A 19,267-nucleotide genomic window follows, 5' to 3' on the forward strand; every position below is an offset into this window, starting at 1 on the left:
TTCCGGCGGCCGCTGGGAGACAGCTTTTCGGCGGCGCCCGGCGAGAGGCGCGAGGGGAGACTGACGTGAGCTCATCGGTCTCTCCCGGGGGGAAGCCGGCGTCGAGAGGAGCTGAGCCCCAGCGGGGCCTGGCCTGTGGAGGCCTTCGCCAGCCGCGGGGCCGCGCCAGGCAGCCGCCGCCTCGTCCCACTTCTCCCCCGAGGCGCCGCACGGCCGGGCAGCGGACCCAGGCCTCGGCCGGCGCCGGGCCTCCGGGGCCCTCCCGGGCTCAGCATGCCCGGGGTGAAGCTGACCACCCAGGCCTACTGCAAGATGGTGCTGCACGGCGCCAAGTACCCGCACTGCGCCGTCAACGGACTGCTGGTGGCCGAGAAGCAGAAGCCGCGCAAGGAGCACCTTCCTCTGGGCGGCCCGGGTGCCCACCACACCCTCTTCGTGGACTGTATACCCCTCTTCCACGGCACCCTGGCCCTCGCCCCCATGCTGGAGGTGGCCCTCACCCTGGTAAGCGCGGGAAGGGTCCTGCCACGGAATCAGCAGGGCAGGAGACCGCCTGGCGATCAGCTTCCGAGCAGTCCCAGCTGGAAGCTCCCAGTGGTCCAGCCAGAGTCTAGACCCACCCCCGAGGTAGCCGTGACCACGAACGCACGACCCGCGAGGGCGCTTAGGCCTTTGCCTGCACTTAGCAAGGCCCCGCAGATGGCAGCTCGTAGTGGCAGCGGCCGCAGGAGCGATCTTAACCGTCCTGGGTGTTTTTAGACGCTTTAGGCGACGAATAATGCATTAATTTTCTCACACCGGTATCCTTTATAGAAACAAGCCGTCGTTAAGTGAGCGATGATTTGACAGCGTTTGTATTTGGGATTTTGAGTCACGAGAAGTTTTGACACTGCGGTTTGGCTTTTGCGCACCTTCGCGGGGCCGGATCCGTGTCTGCCGTGGGTGTAAAGGCTGCGGTTCTTCCGACGTTAGTGCCCCGGACCCCGAGGGTGGAGGCACGTTTAGAGGCAGCGTTGGCCTCACGGGCACTGCGGCCCGAGAATGCGCCTGAGCGCTTTGTAAGGGAAGCTCGTCTGTCCTCCTTAGTGACATCTAGAATGCACCCGTGGTTTTAAAAGCTAAAACCCGCAGATGGCAGGTTTGTGGAATTTAAAAGCCGGAGCAGACATACCTTCCAGCCCGCACACTTATGTGGGTCTGCTCACGACTGGTCGGTCTATTGAAGTACAGTGAGAAAAGATGTGGCATAGGGATAGACTGGCTGGTCATTGAATCCTAGGCAGTGCTTGTTGAGGTATGGTGTCCCATAAAGGAAAAAAGACCACCGATAAATTTGAGTTGAAACCTTAGGGAAAAATAAACTGTAGACTCAGACTTGCCTGGCTTGAGGTGCAGTTTTTCATATACATATAAACTACGATACTAAAAAATATTAGTTGATTATGCAAAAACTAGTTAAGTTTGAGAAGGTGTAGCTAGAAGTCCTTTCTCTATACCTCCCAACAAGTAAAATGAATCCATTTTGTAATTTACCTAATTATGACACCCATGTAAAGTCTTGGTGAGCAGAAAGTATCTTGAGACGAACGGTCCTCGCCTAAGCTTACTGGGCACATCTTTGAATGCCTTTTAAACTGAGTCATTGTCTGAATTTCTTCATATCATCTTGGGGCAGGAGATAGATAAGAAGTAAATGATATTTATAAAATCAACCATTTTAGCTCCTGAAGAAATAGCTTGTCAGTACCAATACATCCCTAGGGTGTGCATGTGTCTGTTACTTCAAGTCTTCTCAACCACCTGTCTTGATTATTTTGTTATCAAGGGAATTGCGCGGCGATTGGATACGTGAAGTGCATTCCCTTTCGGGAACTAGATCAACCAGTAGCATCAATGCAGGATTATTCAGTTGTCCAGTGGTGTCAGGACTGTGCTGGGGGAGGGATATGCCTATGGATCAAACACTGCACCTGCTTCGCAGTTGAACTTGTACCAAGCGGACAAGTACAGTAGCGAAGCATAAGTGCCGTATGAGGAGTTGAGCAGAAAGTGGGGAAGGTTCACGTAACCCAGCCTTCCTTCAGGGGATGCAGGAAAACCGCTCAAGGCAGAGGGAGTAGCTTGTGCAAAGATCGGGAGAAAATGGGGGGAGGGGTATTTCGGGAGGAGCTAGAGTGTAGAGTATAAAGCGACCTGGCATGGAGAGAGGTGAGCAGTGGGCAGATTTCATTGTAGAGGACCTTGCAGATCACACAGCGGAGTTTGGGCTCCATCATGAGGACAGGGAAGCCACTGGAGGAGAGTTGCATGGTCACATTTGTGTCTTGGAATGATTGCCCCAGCCTGCAGCAAAGAGGATGTTGGAAACGGGAGTATATATAATACTAGAGGCAGAGAGGTGGCCTAAACTAAGTGCACTGTGGAAGCAGAGGAGACAGACCAGAGAGAGCCAGGAGGGAGAATCCACAGCATTCCGTGACTAATCGTGTGGGGACATAGGGAAAAGGAAGCAAGGGTGACACACCTCTATTTCTGACTTAAGCATCAGAAGGACAGTGGCACCATTCATTGAGGGAAAATGACCTAGGGTTGACGGCTGAAAAATGGGTCTGAAACTCAGAAGATGGGTGGGCTGGAGACGTAGATGGGGGACCAGTAGCTTCCCAATGACTTTTGAAACCATGAGAGCAGGTCCTATTGGCTGGGACTATGTGCAATGAGTAGAGAGCCATGGACAGAAACCTGAGGAACTCCAGCTTCTGTGGGGTGGGTGGAAGGAGGGAAGTCAGCAGACTAACCAAGGTGGAGCCAGGGTGGGTAGGAGGAAAAGGTGTGTTGCTTTATCCCTAGAAAATCCTATCAGAAATAAAGAGCATCTTAAAGGCAAACCTGAGCCTCACTTGGAATTGTCAAAATAGGATTAATTCTTTTCATCCTTAAGTAAGCTCTACAGAGTTAAAGGGTTATGTTCCTATTACAAGATATAAATGCAATACTTGAACGAATTAAATATACCAACTGTAAGCAGCTGCATTCGGAGTCGCCTTTACGTGAATTTTCCCCAAGGATTAGGGCTGTGTCCACCGTTTACCTGGGGAGGGAAGATGCCCAGAGGGGCCCTTGACTCTTAAGGCAGGCCCACTGCCACAGCTTGTTAAGGGGCACTGCTTGAGGCCTTGTTCTGACCCTGTTCCCCCTGCATCACTGCACGCTGCACTCCAGACTCGCCTTCCAGCATGTCCCCAAATGTGCCCTTCAGTGTTTGTGTCTGCTGTCCAGCAAAATTAAGTGCAAACTAGATTCTCTGCGCTTAGCTTTTCAAACAGTAGAAACTAACAGCCAAAGTTTTATCCTTGCCAAGCAGTGGTGGTTTGTGCTTACTTTTCTTCTATTGATCAAAACTTTGAATCATAGACTCAGAATTTGAAAAATACGAGAAAGATGTCAACTGAGTACAAATTAAATAACTTTCAAAATAAAGTTATAAAGGAAAATTTGCAGTTTGAGTCCATCCACAAATTTTGTATTACAATTAAGATATTTAAGTTTATATCATTCAGCTTGTGACTTAGCAACTTTATAACCTGAAGGCAGTGAAAAAATCTCCGTGTATGGAGCCATGGTTTATCAGCTATAGAAGATGTAGTTTTAATAAAGCGTGTAACTCCATGAAACTGTGTAAACGAGGCCTCATTCTCGCAGCTTGTTTCTATTCAGGGAGTTTCGTATCGAGTTTTTTTGATAAGTGGGAAAGACTGACTTGATATGCAGTCCATCAAAGGGCAGCCTCAGATTCCTTTGCAAGGCTTTTCATTATAATTTTCCATTAAAAAAAAATCCTTGCATTTCTGGGTGCTTTCTATTTTTTTTTTAAAGTACTTATGCCTGTTAATTTATCCTTATAACCCTTTGACGTAGGTAGTGATGGAATTATTTCTAAAAGCAAAAATCCATAAAATGTCAGTAGGGAAATGAGCATAAACCTGCTGTCCCCCTAAGCCCTCTTTGCCCTTTTCCCCGGTCGGTGGCTTCCTGGTGCCGTGGACCTGCTCTGCATTACATTCTGCTCCAGGACTTCCTTCTTTGCCGGTTGGTCTAGTCACTGTGACTTGGGTCTAGAATTCTTTCTGCTGCCTCCACACGTGCCTTCTCTACTCATCTGCACAGGCTGCTGCCCCTCTGGCTTTTGGCTCAGCCCCCTGCTTCCTCCTGCCCCTTTTTCTCTCCAGAACATAAACGTGCTGGCCTGGGAGAGGGAAGCTGGCTGTTCTGGGTTCTCCTTTCAGTTCTTGCCCTTGACCTTCACCCTCTGTCCCCATGCCATTTACCTCCAGAGCTTTTCCTCCTTGGAGCCAGCTCCTTTCCTGCCAGAGGAGGATCAGCAGCCGACTTGAGAAGGAGCTTTTCTTCTCGTGAAACTAACAAGCCCTCTACTTTTAGAAGCCAGGGCCTGCTCATTGCTGCAGACAGGGAGGCTTGTAAGTGGCAAACACGGGAGCAACGCCCTGCTGGGGGTGGCTCTTATCAGCTCCCTGCCTCGCCTACTTCATGGCTGTTATATAGCCACCTGAGGTGGGTGCTGGTGCTTTGAAAATTACAAGGTGCCTCATACGTGCAAATGTTAGTGAGATTGCTGAGAGAAGCTGCTTTCTTTGTGCAGTCTAACTGGGAACGGATGAGTTGGGCCCAGGGCCTTCAGTTGTTCTCCTATGTGTCTGGAATGGAACGAGCCTGAAAGGGCATTGAACAGAGGGTGGCAGACTTATGCCAAGGTGAAAGTGTCCTTCTTTCCCTCTGAAAAGTAAAAGAAACTAATAAGCAAATGCAGGATTTGGACCCTGTATTCAGAGTCACTTGACGAGTTTCAGAGTGTTGTCCTGAACTTTTTCATTTTGATCGTTCACAAGATGCATCGCGGGAGTAGGGCATCTTAGCAGCAAGGTGAGGAAGATGGAAGCGGATTCGTTGAGAACAGCGGTCAGACAGCTTCTCAGTTCTTTTGCCTTGTCCGGCCCCACTTGGGAGGGAGCGAGTTGCCATTTGGGCTGACTTCAGGATTCTGAGGGCCCTCAAGAGCTGCCTGCCCCACCCCCACCCTCCCGACTGTCCACACTGCTCGCCTCCTCCCACACCCTGACTCTTACTGCCCGCCGGGTCACTCTCACCGATGAGGTCTGGTTCCACTGAAACTTGTTTATGCCCCCTCTGTAGGCTCTGATGGCCAGTCTCCATTCCTCAACTGTGGGCCACTTGTGTCTGAATCTGGACAGCTGCGGACAGGCTGTGCGTGCCTGTCAACAGGCATCCAGACTTAACTTGGTCGTTCTTTTTTGAATCATTGAAAGGTTTCTAAAGCCAAGCCAGAGCTTTTGTGCCTGGTTCACTTTGGGGACAGCCTCTTCAAAGAGTTCTACTAGGGAGATCCCTGGTGGTCTAGTGGTTAGGACTTAGCGCTTTCAATGCCTGGGCCCAGGTTCAATCCCTGGTCAGGGAACTAAGATCCCGCAAGCCATGCGGCATTGCCAAAAAAACAAAAACAAAACAAAAGGGCTTCCCTGGTGGCGCAGTGGATAAGAATCTGCCTGCTAATGCAGGGGACACGGGTTCGAGCCCTGGTCCGAGAAGATCCCACATGCCGCAGAGCAACTAAGCCCGTGCGCCACAGCTACTAAGCCTGCGCTCTAGAGCCCGCGAGCCACAACTACTGAGCCTGCGAGCCACAACTACTGAAGCCCGCGTGCCTAGAGCCCGTGCTCCGCAACAAGAGAAACCACCACAATGAGAAGCCCGCGCACCGCAACGAAGAGTAGCCCCGCTCCCCACAACTAGAGAAAGCCCGCACACAGCAACAAAGAACCAATGCAGCCAAAAATAAATTAAATAAATAAAATTTTTTTAAAAAGAGTTCTACTAGAAGTTCAAGGTCCTGACGTTATTTTTCTGCTGGAATTTGGTTAGGCCCTTGGAGTTTTACATACAGGAATTCACCCTCGTTAGGTAAAGTGTAAGTTGAGGTGTGCATTGTGTGTGTCACAAGAATCATCCTTCATGTCAAGTGACTCCTCTGCTCTCTGAGTGCAGGTATAAGGTGCCACCATGTGTTTGCTAAGGATTGAGTCCTGAACCGATACCTTCAGCCCAGGAAAGGGATCTGGGAGCAGCTTAGACTGCTCACTAAAGACTGCTGTGGGAGTCCCTGGTGGCGTAGTGGTTAGCAATCTGGGCTTTCACTGCCGTGGCGCGGGTTGATCCCTGGTCAGGGAACTGAGATCCCGCAAGCTCATGGCCATGAGCTTGGCGCAGCATGGCCATAAAAAAGGACTACTGCTGGGGATGGTCAGGATAGCAGCAGCAGAAAATAATTATCTTATATTAAACGTAGCTGTGGTGGGCCAAAAAATGGCCCCCCAGGATGTCCACACCTCAATCCTTGGAACCTGTGAACGTGTAACCTTACGTGGTAAAAGGGACTGCAAATGAGATGAAGTTAAGGATCTTGAGACGTGGTGATTATCCTAGATTGTCTGATGGACCCAGTGTCATCACAGGGGTCCTCGTAAGAGGCAGCAGGGTAAGAGTCAGAGAGAAGAGTTGTGACAGAAGCAGAGGTCAGAGTGGTACAGCCACCAGCCACACCTAGGGTGACCCCTAGGTGTCGGGAAAGGCAAGGAACGAATTCTCCCCTAGAGCCTCCAGAAGGAATCAGCCCATTTTAGACTTCGGACCCGTAAGATAAATTTGTGTTGTATTAAGCCACTAAGTTTTTGTAACTTGTTACAAGGGCATTAGGAAGCCAGGACAGTAGCCAAACTTGGGATACCATCTGTAGTTGTGACTCTGGCTATAAGAACAGCCCACACCACAGGGCTGGGAGAGGGGCACCCAAGTGGGCAGGGGTGAGGGTCACCTCAAGGGAGGACACACTCAAGAGACCAGTCTTTGATCAGAAACAAAGACTGAGAGGGCTACACTAAAGGATGGGCTAACTTATGGGTTTGAGTTCAGGGAATGGGACCAAATGCCAAATTTTAGAACAGGACTATGCCCTTTGATACCACATAGAGATACATTTAGAAAGAAATGAAAGAATTTGCTGCTGTAAGCAGCAAGAGAGAGTTTCTAGAACTCATTCCTTGAAGAGGTGATAGAAACAAAATATAAGTAATTGTGGAATAATTTGCATCAAAGTTACAGTGAAAGATCCGTTATAAATATTTTGTAGACATGGCTCTCGTCTTTTGAGTGGATGACCAAAACGTCTAATTCGTTCACTGAGCCTTGGTTTTGGCCAAATGTGGTAATTTGTGAGCTCTTAGGAAGCCAGAATTATTATTCTAATCCTTGTGTGAGCGAGGGAACCTTGGGCTGTAACCATTCTGTAATGTCTGCTTTTAGTCATAAAGGAGACTGTTGGAGACCCACACCAGAACTTGAGAAAAAGAGCAGTAGAGCTATGTTTAAAAAAGGAAAAAAATAAGAAAGAAAAGGAAAACATTTTTAACCAGTTACTTTGAAAAACTCAAGGATCAATTTTATCTCTTCTTTTGCAGACTGAGGATAGAATTTACTGCAGTGTATTATTAAAGTTCCATTATGGCAAAACAGGATGACCTTTTGTTGCTTTTAATAATAGCATTAGACCTGCAGGATGCTAAATCTGATGAGAGAAGAGTGGCATTATAAAACAAAAAACTTTAAAAATCCACTGCCATGCTCCCATTTAAAAACATGCCACAGAGAAGGGTGTGCGCGTGCACGCGCGTGCCTGTTTACCCCACATCCCGGCATGATGGATTTTTCATGGTGTGTTGCTAGGAATACGGAGATACGGTATTAAAGCAGTTGGCTTTGAAACAGACTTATATTCCCAGGCTGGCTGTGCTAGCTGGCTGTGCAAACTTAGACCCTCTCCGAGCTTTTTAGTTTGCTTATCTGTGAAGGATTGATTTAAGGCTTATTCAAGCCCCAGAATGCCTCAGTGCTTCATATTGTCAGAGAAGGTGTGTAACTCTGGTCTCACCTCACCCGCGGCACTGTACCCATTTAATATATGTCTGCACTGGGGCCTTCTGCTGGGACTGGGGGAGGAGGTGATTCCTCATGTCCAGCCCCACCCTTCCCAGTCATTACAGGGTCCTCCTCTATGGGAAGACACCCCACCTCAGTGACAGTTGGAGCCCAGGCTCTTCTTTGCTTTCTCTGGCCTCACGTGGACTGTGAAAAGCAAATTGGGGTGACCTTCTTTCCTCTGAACGCCCATTTCATGCTTGTTTTTTTTTTTTTTTTTTTTTGGCGGTCCTGCTCGGCTTGCAGGATCTCAGTTCCCCAGTCAGGGATTGAACCTGGGCCACAGCAGTGACAGCCTGGAATCCTCACCACTAGGCCACCAGGGAACTCCCCCATTTCATTCTTATAGGGAGGAGGATACAGGGCTTATATCTGACTTGTCCCAGCATCTTGGGGGGGGGTTCCCTCTGTTTATTGAGACTTGATATTTAAGGGAAAATCATTCACCTTTTCTTCCCAAATTTTGTTCTTCTTTCAGATTGATTCATGGTGCAAAGATAATAGCTATGTGATTGCTGGTTATTATCAAGCTAACGAGCGAGTAAAGGATGCCAGGTATGTCCATGCAAAACCCCTCTGTGGTCTGAAAGAATGATACTGTGAGGGAGGTGATCTCTGCTACACGTTTTGACCTCCGTGGTCTCAGGATGCAAAATCTGTTAGAACCCCTCTGGGCCCTCCTTGCTTGTTTATGGTATTCCAGGGGGACTGCGGTATGGGTAATTCCAAACAACAGTAATTCTAAACTTTAGTAATTCTAAACATTTATATTAACGTTCTGTTCTGTATCTTCTTTATTTTGCTTGAAGGGAATTCATAGAATGAAAGCAACAGTCCAGGGCCTCCTGTTTCTATCCCCACTCAGCTGTGTCTTGCTTCCCATTCCCAAGGTGGGAATGATGTAGGGCATAGTGTTAGGAAAGAACTCCGCTCTTTTGGGGGGTTAAAAAAAGAGTAACTTGTAGGTGTGGTGCTCTTAAGGTCTGATACTTTGATGAAAATGCGGTGTTTGCTGCTTCTTTCATGTTAAGTTCCGGTTTCTTTTATCCGGCTATTTGCACCCACTGTGATTCTCACTAATGAGCAAAGCTGAGGTCTTTGCTTTCTTTCTGTGTCAAAGTCCCAGCAGAAAAACACTTGACACCCTGTAGTTAGGATAATTTGTGGAGGACTTAATAAGGCGGTTGTTTCCAGAGGTGTGAACGGTATGTAAGAGAACTCAGGAGAGGGTGGTGCAGTCACCTGGAGCTGGTGACAAAAGCTGGTACCTGCGCTGCCAGAAGGGGTGAGGGGGGTTGGGTCAAGACGTCCGGCCCGAGGATAGAGTGCCCTCTGGTCGAGGGGTACGACCAGCAGCCAGCCTGATGGACCTCACAGGCCGAGTCCCAGAGGAATCAGCACCCTGACCAGCCGAAAGCCAGAGGCAGAAGCCGGGGTGCCCTCGCACGCTTCCCTCACGTGGCCAGGCAGCCTGGGACGCAGTGAAGGACCCCAGACCGAAGTGTCTCCTGGAGTCACATCCACTTGCCCAGCAAAGGCAAGAAGAGGCTGGACTCACAGCGTTAGGGCCATAATACAATAAGCTGATGAAACACTTCAGGGATGGAAGCCGTTTTGCCCTAGAGGACTGGGCCCAGTCGGGACTCAGAGGGAGACAGGGTCACCGGCGCAGACCCCTGTGAAAGCCTCTGTGTGGGCCACGGCGCAGGGGCGCCCTCCGAAGCCTGGCTCCCACGCTCTTCCCGCCCGCTGCTGGTCGGGCTCTCTCTCAGGTGCATCTCTTGTTGACCACGCCTTCCGCTTGAGCCCCCCTGCCTCCCGGGTCCTGATGAGCTGGGGGTATTCATGGCCTGTTCATGGCCGGTGTCAGTCTTGGTCTTTGTTACACAAAAGAGGCTGCAGGGCACAAAGAGCCTGTCCCGGGCCAAGCTCTGTGCTGAGCCAAGCTGGACTCTTGGCCTTGCCCTCGAGTTGCTGGATTGAACACAAAAGGCACCGAAACCTAGGCCTGTGGTGCAGGCCCCCAGGCCCCATGCCGGGAGGGCGGTACAGAGGGCTGTCCAGCAGTAGCAGGCAGGCATTGAGTCCATTGCTGTGACCAGAGGGGCCCCCGGGGAGGGGTGTCGTTTGAACTGGATGCTTGCGCGTGGCAGGGTCCTGTCACGTGCAGACGTGGAGAGCAGAGGGAAGAGTGCGGAGCGGGGACAGCGTGATGCAGACACCAGGTGGAAACCGGCAGGAGTGTGGGGCGCACGCACAGAGGGGGCGCCAGCAGGTGAGGCCACCCTGACGGCTGTGAGGCATTTCTCTCTTTTGTAAGCAGCGGGGAGCTGTCCTTGGAAGGTTTCCCTGTCCCGCAGCTGTTCTTGCAGGAAGGAGAGGAGACCGGGCCAGAGGGGATGGCGCTGGCTTCCTTCCTCCCCCGCCCCCAGACGCGCCCGCACAGGCTCTCCCCTCCGCTGCCTCACTTGGCTCATGGCCTCTTCATCGTCCTGCCTCTCTTCGGACCTCATTGCAGCCCAGCCTAGAATCATCTTGCTCAGACACCACTTTCATGCTCTTCACACCTTCTAGAATTTCCCAGGTCCTTCACCTGCTCTGCTCAGGAGGTCTTCATTCTCCCACTGAAGCCAGTGTCTAAGTGCCTACCAGCCATTGGTGAGATCTGTAGAGAGTGTGGTGGGCGGTGAGACAAGTGTGTCCAGTAACCCTCTGGATCCCTTCTGACCCCGTGAGCCTCGGCCATACTCCGGGATCTAATCCACCGCCGCAGCGTGTTTGGAGTAAACCTCCAGTCACTACCACTGTGCCTGGCCTGGGGCTTTCGTGGTGTCATCCTTTCGAATCCTCACAAGGGCACTCAGCTGAAGAAACTCCAGCCAGAGACGCTCGCTGCACCAAAGCCACACAGCCAGGAAGCTCAGAAGCTGGGATCACACTGACTTCCTTCTTCGGTACCGTTTGCTTCTACCTAGAAAACCTTCCCTTCTCTCTTCAGCCTCGCCTAGCTAAAATTTTGCTCCTCTTTCAGAAACATCAGCTGATTCACATCGTCTCACAGCATAAGCTTTGGAGCCAGGTTAGACTTGCATTCAAGTCCTCAGTGACTTACTGATTCACCACTTTGGCCTCAGTGGTCCTGTCTGTAAAATGGAGCTAAAGAGTTCATCCCTCGGAGAGTGGTAGTGAGGAGGGCAGAGCGAAGCCACGTGCAGCGTGCTTATTAACTTTGTGTTTGATTCCAAGTAGAGGCCGGTCCTGTTACTAGTCCTGCGATTACCTTTTTTAAAAAAGGATCATTCAGTCACTGTTTTAATCAGAGAAAAAGAACTATAAGGTGTTTGTAACTAAAAGAACTGTAAGGTGTTTGTAACCTAAAAACTTCAGGTTATCCCATCAAGTTTCATTTGATCATTTCATAATTGCTGGAGCTTTGCTTCATGATAAACATTTCATGAGGGGTAGATTTCAGTACCAGGTCCAGTGCCTTGGCCTGAGGTAGAAGCTCAGTAAAGAGCTTTTAGATGTAAATGTGAGCTCTCAGTCACAGGTAGATGCCTAGTCTTGTGTGGGTTGGGAAGGGGGAGTGGCAAGAGGCTTCCTTCTCCAGGGTCCCCGCCGTTGTGTTTGGCAGCTGACTGTTCACAGGAACAAGGACTTGCGCAGCCTGGTTGGAAACAAAGTACTGACCTGACTGTCACAATGTGACAATCTGACATTAGGAGTGGAGCAGGTCGGTGTTAGAGACTAAGTGTGAAATACAAATAAGAGGTAAACAAAATTGGTAGTTCTTTGAAATACTTTGGCAATTCATTAACTATTGTAAGTTTTAAGTTCTTTCAAAAGAACACGTGTTAAGTGTGAGTTTGGGGGCACCTGAAATGAAACATAATAAATGTTTCTCGATCCCCTTCCCAATAAAAGTCACCAAGTACTATGATAATCATAAACGTTAGGATAATAGTATTTTGCCAGTTTCTTTGTGGCAAATGCTCCTAGGGAGAAGATCACGCTCTTAGCAAACGCTGGCTTCGTTTCCCTTCGCACTTAAGGTGCGAGTGAGCGAGGATGCGCAGAGACTCGGAGCGCGGTGCGCCTTCTCTGCAGTGGGCGGGTGAGTCAGCAGGTCCCACTACGCCGACTCCTGTGAAGCGCTGCCTTCACTTTGAGGGCCTTCCGGGGTGACCTGAGGGACAAGAATCCCTGAGGCCCTTTCTCTATGAAACTTTTTTTGTTTCATTTTTCTTAACACGATACTGCAGGTAAATAATCACACATCTCTGTAAATTCTCAATTTTAAAAGTGAAAATAGAATAATTGATAAACGTATTTTTATAAAGCATTGAACCAGCTTTTTCACCTCAGTCACAAAGAAACGACCGTAATTGTGTAGCGTGTTTCTTTATGGCTCTGTCCCTGCTTCGGAAAGCTGAGACTCTAGTTGTGCAGGGAAAAAAGACGCGGAAAAAGACAACTGCATACCGAGGCCTAAGTGTTCAGAGAGGGGGCTAATGGACCTCATCTGGGGCAGCTGGCAAGACGTCCCAGAGAGGACGGTGTTTTCTGGGCATTAAAGATGGAAGGAATTGAGTAAGCAGAGGTGGGCGCCGAAGGGCATTCCAGACCGGGAAAGGTCTGAGCGGGAGGAGGGGCGTGTGAGGAGGAGACGCGCAGACAGTTCCCTGGGATGGAAGGCACACAGCGTTGCTCCGGGGGTGGGAACGGTAGCTGGTCCCGTGGCGAGAGCGGCTGGGTCTACCAGCCTGAGCACGGGGGGCTTTTATCTTCTAAGAAGAGCCTGGAAATTGAGACTGGTGAGGAGGCAGTTTTAGAAACGCATGCCTCTGGTGACAGGCTGAAGGGGGCGGGTGGCAGGGAGAATGAAGGAGGCAAAGTGGAGGCGCCTGGAGCGGGGCTGGAAAGAAGTGGGAAAGGTCACCTCAGCCAGAGAAACTGGGAACAAGGCGGCCTGCCCGCCTCGGACTCCAGCCGCCCCGGATTCCAGCCGCGGGGCCTTGGGAGCCTGGCAGACGGTGGGGAGGCTTCGGGGTGCTGGCCCTCCGGGGTGAGGGTGCAGACGCCAGCCTGCACGGCATAGTGAGGAAATGGAGCGACAGGGACAGGACCGTCAGCTTACTAAAGAGGTTGAAGAAATATGGTTGAAAGCGAGAAGAGAAGTTGGACCGTGGCTGGACAGAACCGGTTAATTTTCTTGTCCTAAAAAGGAAAAGACTCAGATTTGACATCAGAGCTGGGCCGGTTGTGGGGGAAGGGAGCTAAGTAAGGCCCCGAGGGGGAGGTCAGAGTGGATGGGCCTGCGGGCGGGAGGAGGGGGCGCAGGGACGCGTGAGACCCGCTCTCCAAGTCACCCTATTGACGTAAGGTGGAAAGTTGCCATTTATCAAGGTTGCGGTGGGCGCAGGGCCAGAGCCAGCCAGGGAAGGCTCACGAGCACTGAGAAGATCTGGAATGGCTTAGGAATTTTTAAAACTAAAAAAAAGGAAAAGCAACTGACCCCATTCCAGCGGCTGAGGGCGAAGATGGAGGAGGTGGGCCCTGGAGGCTGCTGGCCTGGGGCAGCTCTCAGCAGCACCGTTGTCGCAGGCCCTGGGTGGCGCTCTCCCCCGGGGTCCAGGGAGCCTTTCCATTTAGAAGACACCCTCTCAGGACCCCCTCCCAGGGCTTCCTGGTGGGGGAAGGGCCCCACATGGCCCACGCAGCATTCCCCATCTTCACCAGTCACTGCAGGGGGAACGCAGTCACCAGAAGCTACTTAAGCGGGCGGGCGTAACAAGCTCGGGCAGCTTACTGGTGCCCTTGGTCTCTGTATCATTGCTCTCCACTCTGCCTTAGGCAGACAGTGTTGAACGGCGTTAACTAGAATGCGGTAACCTCGCTGGTTCTTCTCTCACAGTCCAAACCAGGTTGCAGAAAAGGTGGCCTCCAGAATCGCCGAGGGCTTCAGCGACACGGCTCTCATCATGGTAAGTCGCTCTCGCTCGCTCCGGAGTCTTCTGTGTGCGGGCGGCTTCTGAGCGTCCTCTTGCTGACGTGGAGCTCTATCTGTGGATGTCAGCGGTTTTCCTTCCTGCGGGTACTTCATCGGACCGTGGCCCCCTTTTGCAGTCTGCTCCCAACCGCACGCCACTGCTGTCCCGGCGCACGGAGTTCCAGGGGTGGGGGTCGTTCCACTTCAGCATGTCTCACAGCGGGGTCCCCATGGCAGCACCACCACCACCACCTGGGAATTTGTTAGAAATGCAGATTCTAGGGGCCTAGCAGTCTGTGTTTCAGTAAGCTTCCAGATGATTCTCACGCACGCTCAAGTGTGAGAACTGTTGGATTACGTTAGCTGGCACGGCTGAGGGAGCAGGGGAGGGAACCAGGGAGGGGAGTAGCTCTCCTCAAGAGCCTGTAAACCTCAGTTCAGGTGGGATTCTAACAGGGAAGGCAGAAGTAAAGTTTGGAAGCTTCACGTTTGTGAAAAAGCGGTAAAGTACTTAGTGTTTCTCCGGTATGACACAGTGCACCTGGGCCGTGCTCTCGTGGTGTCATGCGCTGTGAGGTGGGGTTTCGGCCACGGGCAGTGTTGACACTGGTCCTGGGAGAGCCATGAGGAAGGGTCTGCGGACTTGCAGCAGAAGTGCTGGCTCTGTTCACGAGCATGTCCTTTGTCTCGTTGCAGGTAGACAACACTAAGTTCACGATGGACTGCGTGGTACCCACAATCCATGTGTACGAACACCACGAAAACAAATGGCGCTGCCGAGACCCTCACTAGTGAGTGCCCTGTTCCCGGGATGGCCCACGTGCCACGTGTGCTGGTGCCATTCCGGGCACCCAGCTCCCACAGGAAAGCGTTTTTAAGTTAGCGTCTTCCCCAGAGGAGTGTGCAGACCTCACACAGAAGTCATGCATGTTCCTCGACCCCTGGAGGACTGAGGCCTACAGGGTTTCCGAGCAGTCGGGACAACCTGAGTGTCACTCGAGGGTCTTCCCACCCCAACCCCAGGGCACCCCTCCCCAAGCCACACCCTCTTTCCAGGCATTTGGCTCGGTTTATTTGTAATCAGTCATCTACTTCCAGCTTTTTCAGAATTTCATGTGGAGGGTGACTCCTTCACGTTTCAGATTCCTTATGTACATCTTCATGTGTTTAAACGTACGTGTTTGCTAGTGTTCAGTATTGTCTTCCTTTATACCACTCTGCATGTGGCTGGTTTCCTGTTTACTCTATTGAAAAGCCGCCGGTTTTCATTAAGAGGCTGATTTCTCCTGTTTCACCTCGTAGCGATTACTGTGAAGACTGGCCAGAGGCCCAGAGGATCTCGGCATCACTCCTGGAAAGCCGGTCCTATGAAGCGCTCGTGGATTTTGATAATCACCTGGATGACATTCGGAATGACTGGACAAACCCAGAGATCAATAAAGCTGTTCTGCACCTGTGTTAGGGAGGGATCTCAGTGACTGGCCTCTGGGCATTTCCGCTACACTGAAGAAGAAAAGCTATTTTTAAATGTAAATAAAATCTCTCATAGCCCGTGTGTCAAGCTGACAGTTTACAGAAGTGGCATGTGCCTTGCAAGAGGGCACAGTGTCCCGTCAGTCGTCTTTCTAATGCAGAGCCTCGAGAACAGGCACAGACTGTCCCATCTGACCATCCCTGTGGACTCCTTCCCAGTTGTACGTTGCTATAATGCTTTAAATCAAAGCTATTTCTGCTTGTCCAAGATTGTTCCTATTAAACGATTTTAACCTTTTATAATCTGGAGAGAATACTTTTTTTTTTTTTTTTTTTTTTTCTTTGCGGTACGCAGGCCTCTCACTGTTGTGGCCTCTCCCATTGCGGAGCACAGGCTCCGGACGCGCAGGCTCAACGGCCATGGCTTACGGGCCCAGCCGCTCCGCGGCACGTGGGATCTTCCCGGACCAAGGGACACGAACCTGTGTCCTCTGCATCAGCAGGCGGACTCTCAACCACTGCACCACCAGGGAAGCCCTGGAGAGAATACTTTTTAAGGCTTATGAACTATCTTTAAAAAAAAAAAAAGGCCCAGATCTTATACCCAAATGAGAGTGCGTGTGAGTTTTCATCCTGTTTGAGTTAATATCCAGACCCTGGGATTGGGCAGGCACGTAGCGTGCGGGTGCTGAGCAGTGTCTGAGAGCTGTGTGCTGGTGTCAGCAGCTACGAACAGCACGCCCCCGCCCCCCCACTGTCAGGCTTCCGTAGCTGCCACGACTCTACACGTGGGAATAATGCCACAGTTGCCTGAGAAACCTTCACCATTAAGGGTAAAAACAAACATCGTTGGGAAGGCAGCTTGGATGGGAGCACAGTGTAATAATCCTCAACCAGAAAGCTTGTAAACCTGTGGAACCAAAGGAAAAGTGGAACCATGCTAAGATTATCTTCAAGAGGCAAGAATCGGTCCTGACTCCCGACTGACTTGCATGATTGTCCAAATGGTTCTAATTTATGTCTTCAAAACAATTATTTTTTTGTATTTGAAGCAACAAAAGCAGAACAAAACTTAGGGTCCCGGAGTTTTACACTGCACTGTCTGTAATCATTATACTTGAAACAATCAGTCAAGCTTTTTAACCCAGTCGTAGGAAACTGATGGGGAAACTTTATGGTTCCATTACATCTTTTTCTTTTTTACATGAATTATTTCACGCAGAGTTCAGAGAACTGTACCTTTGCTACTGTCCTTTTTTGGACTACATGAAGGAAATTTGTAACAATCGGATAATCTATTGAAAAGGTTTATGACACAGCATTCACTATTTTCTCTTAATTAATAAGTAGGAAATATTTCAGCATTGCTTACAATAGATGTGCTTTATCTGGTCCACCAGATTTTCTCTTCTTTCTTCAAATCCTGCTCGCCCTTGGCTTTTTTTTTTTTTTTTGCCCTTGGCTTTTTAAGCTGACTTTAAGTCACGTGGGGAAGACAAATGAAGGGGTGATGGATGCATCGGTACACTTTATCTTTTCACTCTCCTCGACTTAGACGCCAGGGCCAGCACAAGTGGAATGCAGTGCACAGTCTCGTCCCAGATGGGTCTGTATTTGTGTCGAAAAAGAGTGAGTTACCTCCAGCATTTACCACAGAAAAGGCTGTCTTGGGACTTCCCTGGTGGCGCAATCGTTAAGAATCCGCCTGCCAATTCAGGGGACAAGGGTTCGATCCCTGGTCTGGGAGGATACCACATGCCGGGGAGCAACTGAGTACGTGCGCCACAACTACTGAGCCTGCACTCTAGAGCCCGCGAGCCACAGCTACTGAAGCCCGCACGCCTAGAGCCCGTGCTCCACAACAAGAGAAGCCACCGCAATGAGAAGCCCGCGCACCGCAAGGAGGAGTAGCCCCACTCGCCGCAACTAGAGAAAGCCTGTGCGCAGCAACGAAGACCCAACGCCGCCAAAAATAAATAAATAAATAAATAAAAATAAAATGAAAAAGAAAAGGCTCTCTTTTCCTGGGATTAAAATGAACGTGTGCTACCTCCAGGTCAAGGTCAAGGGGAACTGGCAGAGCGGTTTGGAACAAAAGGTGTGGCCAAGGCTAGTTTTGGAGGCATTGCAAGGATAGTCTTATTTCCCCTCATTTTCACCTCTTTGTGGAATTCTTGTTCTTGATGCCCCCACCTTCCCAGGAACATGTGCCGTTCTCCAGTCTGGATTTCAGCCTAGAACCAGGCGCCCCGTCCATGGCTGAGTCGGGCTTATGTTTTCAAAAGAAAGCATATTAAATACTCTAAAGGGAGGAACGTATCTGTGAAAAAAACAAAAACAGATTCCAGAGTGCAGATAACTGGTCCTGGGTGCTTGTAAAGACAGCAGAAGCCTCTGAGGGGAGCCCCAGGCCCTGGGCTGGGCTCCCCTCCCTGTTACCTCGCCAAGCCTTGCTGTGTGGCCTCTGAGCCTCCAGTCTCCTGGCCCTAAGAACAGTCTTCATTCTTCCCCACGCAGCATAAAAGTGAGAGCCTGTCAGTTAGCCACTGAAATGGACTCATACTCTGCCTTTTCCTAGAAAACTTAAAGGAGCAACACAGAGTATATTTGTACATTGAAGAGATCTTCGTCCGTCAAAATGCCCCTGAGTAACTCTTTCCTACTTAAATCTGAAGGGGTTGGAGGGGAAGGGGGAGGTGTAGCGATATCCCCTTAGAACCAGCCATATGCTTAAAATCCTGGTGGACATTTTTCTGTCTTCCATAGCATCTATCCATCATGAAGTGAGTGGGACAGATGAATTACTGGTTTATGTAAAAATGCCATTTTCCATGTCTAATGGTTGCCTTTAAGAACTGGGGATACTAGGGGCTTCACTGGTGACGCAGTGGTAGAGAGTCCGCCTGCCGATGCAGGGGACACGTGTTCGTGCCCCGGTCCGGGAAGATCCCACATGCTGCGGAGCGCCTGGGCCCGTGAGCCATGGCCTCTGAGCCTGCGCGTCCGGAGCCTGTGCTCCGCAACAGAAGAGGCCACAACAGTGAGAGGCCCCCGTACTGCAAAAAAAAAAAAGAACTGAGAATACTAAATGTGAAAAGGTAGGCATAAATGACAGAAAGCAATGCGTATACTAAGGAAAAATTGACTTTGCTAGTTCTAATGAAATTAGATTGACCTAGAATAAAAAGCAAATTAGAAATCTTGAGTAATTGAAGTTTTCCAGGCATCTGGTATTTTTAAGACTCCTCAGTGTAAAAAGTTCTGTCTAAGTAGCTTTGACTTAATAGCTCATTTTTCTGATTGATGTGTTTGGAAAACTCTTGTTCCTGTGTGTAGTCATTTTCAGCTTTTCTGACCTACCTTTTTTGTTTTGCCTTCAAAAGAAAAATATTTGCTTCCAAAACTGCCCCGTTTTAGCATTACAACTGTCTTAACAGGGTAGCTGCTTCGTGACATGCTGTTAAGTAGAAGCCAGAAAAATAACCGTGAGCATTCATCTCCGTACCCTGCGGAGATTTTTAGCAATTTTAATGAAGAGAGCTGAATTTTAAAATAGACTTTCGTTTTACTAATTGACATTTCTTTAGCCTTTCCATCAACTCAGTGCCTCTTAAGCGTTAGATTTTTTTCTTCGGTTCAGTAGAAAGCCTGGCAGCAAATGTTGGTTTGTGTTCCTCCTGCCACCTCTCAGATAGGTGGTGTGTTAACCTGACTGCGTTCACACTTCAGCGTCCAGGG

At 50.0% G+C, this 19,267-nt stretch overlaps 1 protein-coding gene across 1 annotated transcript; it reads left to right on the forward strand.

Annotated features, from left to right (window-relative positions):
• The first annotated feature begins 18 nt into the window (after positions 1-18).
• EMC8 (ER membrane protein complex subunit 8) lies at positions 19-18,567 on the forward strand. The gene is made up of 5 exons (XM_004280079.4): positions 19-504; positions 8,546-8,622; positions 13,982-14,051; positions 14,753-14,847; positions 15,359-18,567. The coding sequence occupies exons 1-5, from the start codon at positions 274-276 to the stop codon at positions 15,516-15,518; spliced, it is 633 nt and encodes a 210-aa protein (XP_004280127.1). The 5' UTR covers positions 19-273; the 3' UTR covers positions 15,519-18,567.
• The last annotated feature ends 700 nt before the right edge of the window (positions 18,568-19,267 follow it).

This window comes from Orcinus orca, chromosome 20, assembly GCF_937001465.1.
Source record: "Orcinus orca chromosome 20, mOrcOrc1.1, whole genome shotgun sequence".
Taxonomy (NCBI): domain Eukaryota; kingdom Metazoa; phylum Chordata; class Mammalia; order Artiodactyla; family Delphinidae; genus Orcinus; species Orcinus orca.

Excerpts from the sequence above, each read along its gene's own strand:
- EMC8 (XM_004280079.4), top strand. The coding sequence starts at position 274 with ATGCCCGGGGTGAAGCTGACCACCCAGGCCTACTGCAAGATGGTGCTG. Across the intron at positions 505-8,545 it reads TGGAGGTGGCCCTCACCCTG|ATTGATTCATGGTGCAAAGA; the intron begins GTAAGCGCGGGA and ends TTCTTCTTTCAG. Across the intron at positions 14,052-14,752 it reads GCGACACGGCTCTCATCATG|GTAGACAACACTAAGTTCAC; the intron begins GTAAGTCGCTCT and ends GTCTCGTTGCAG.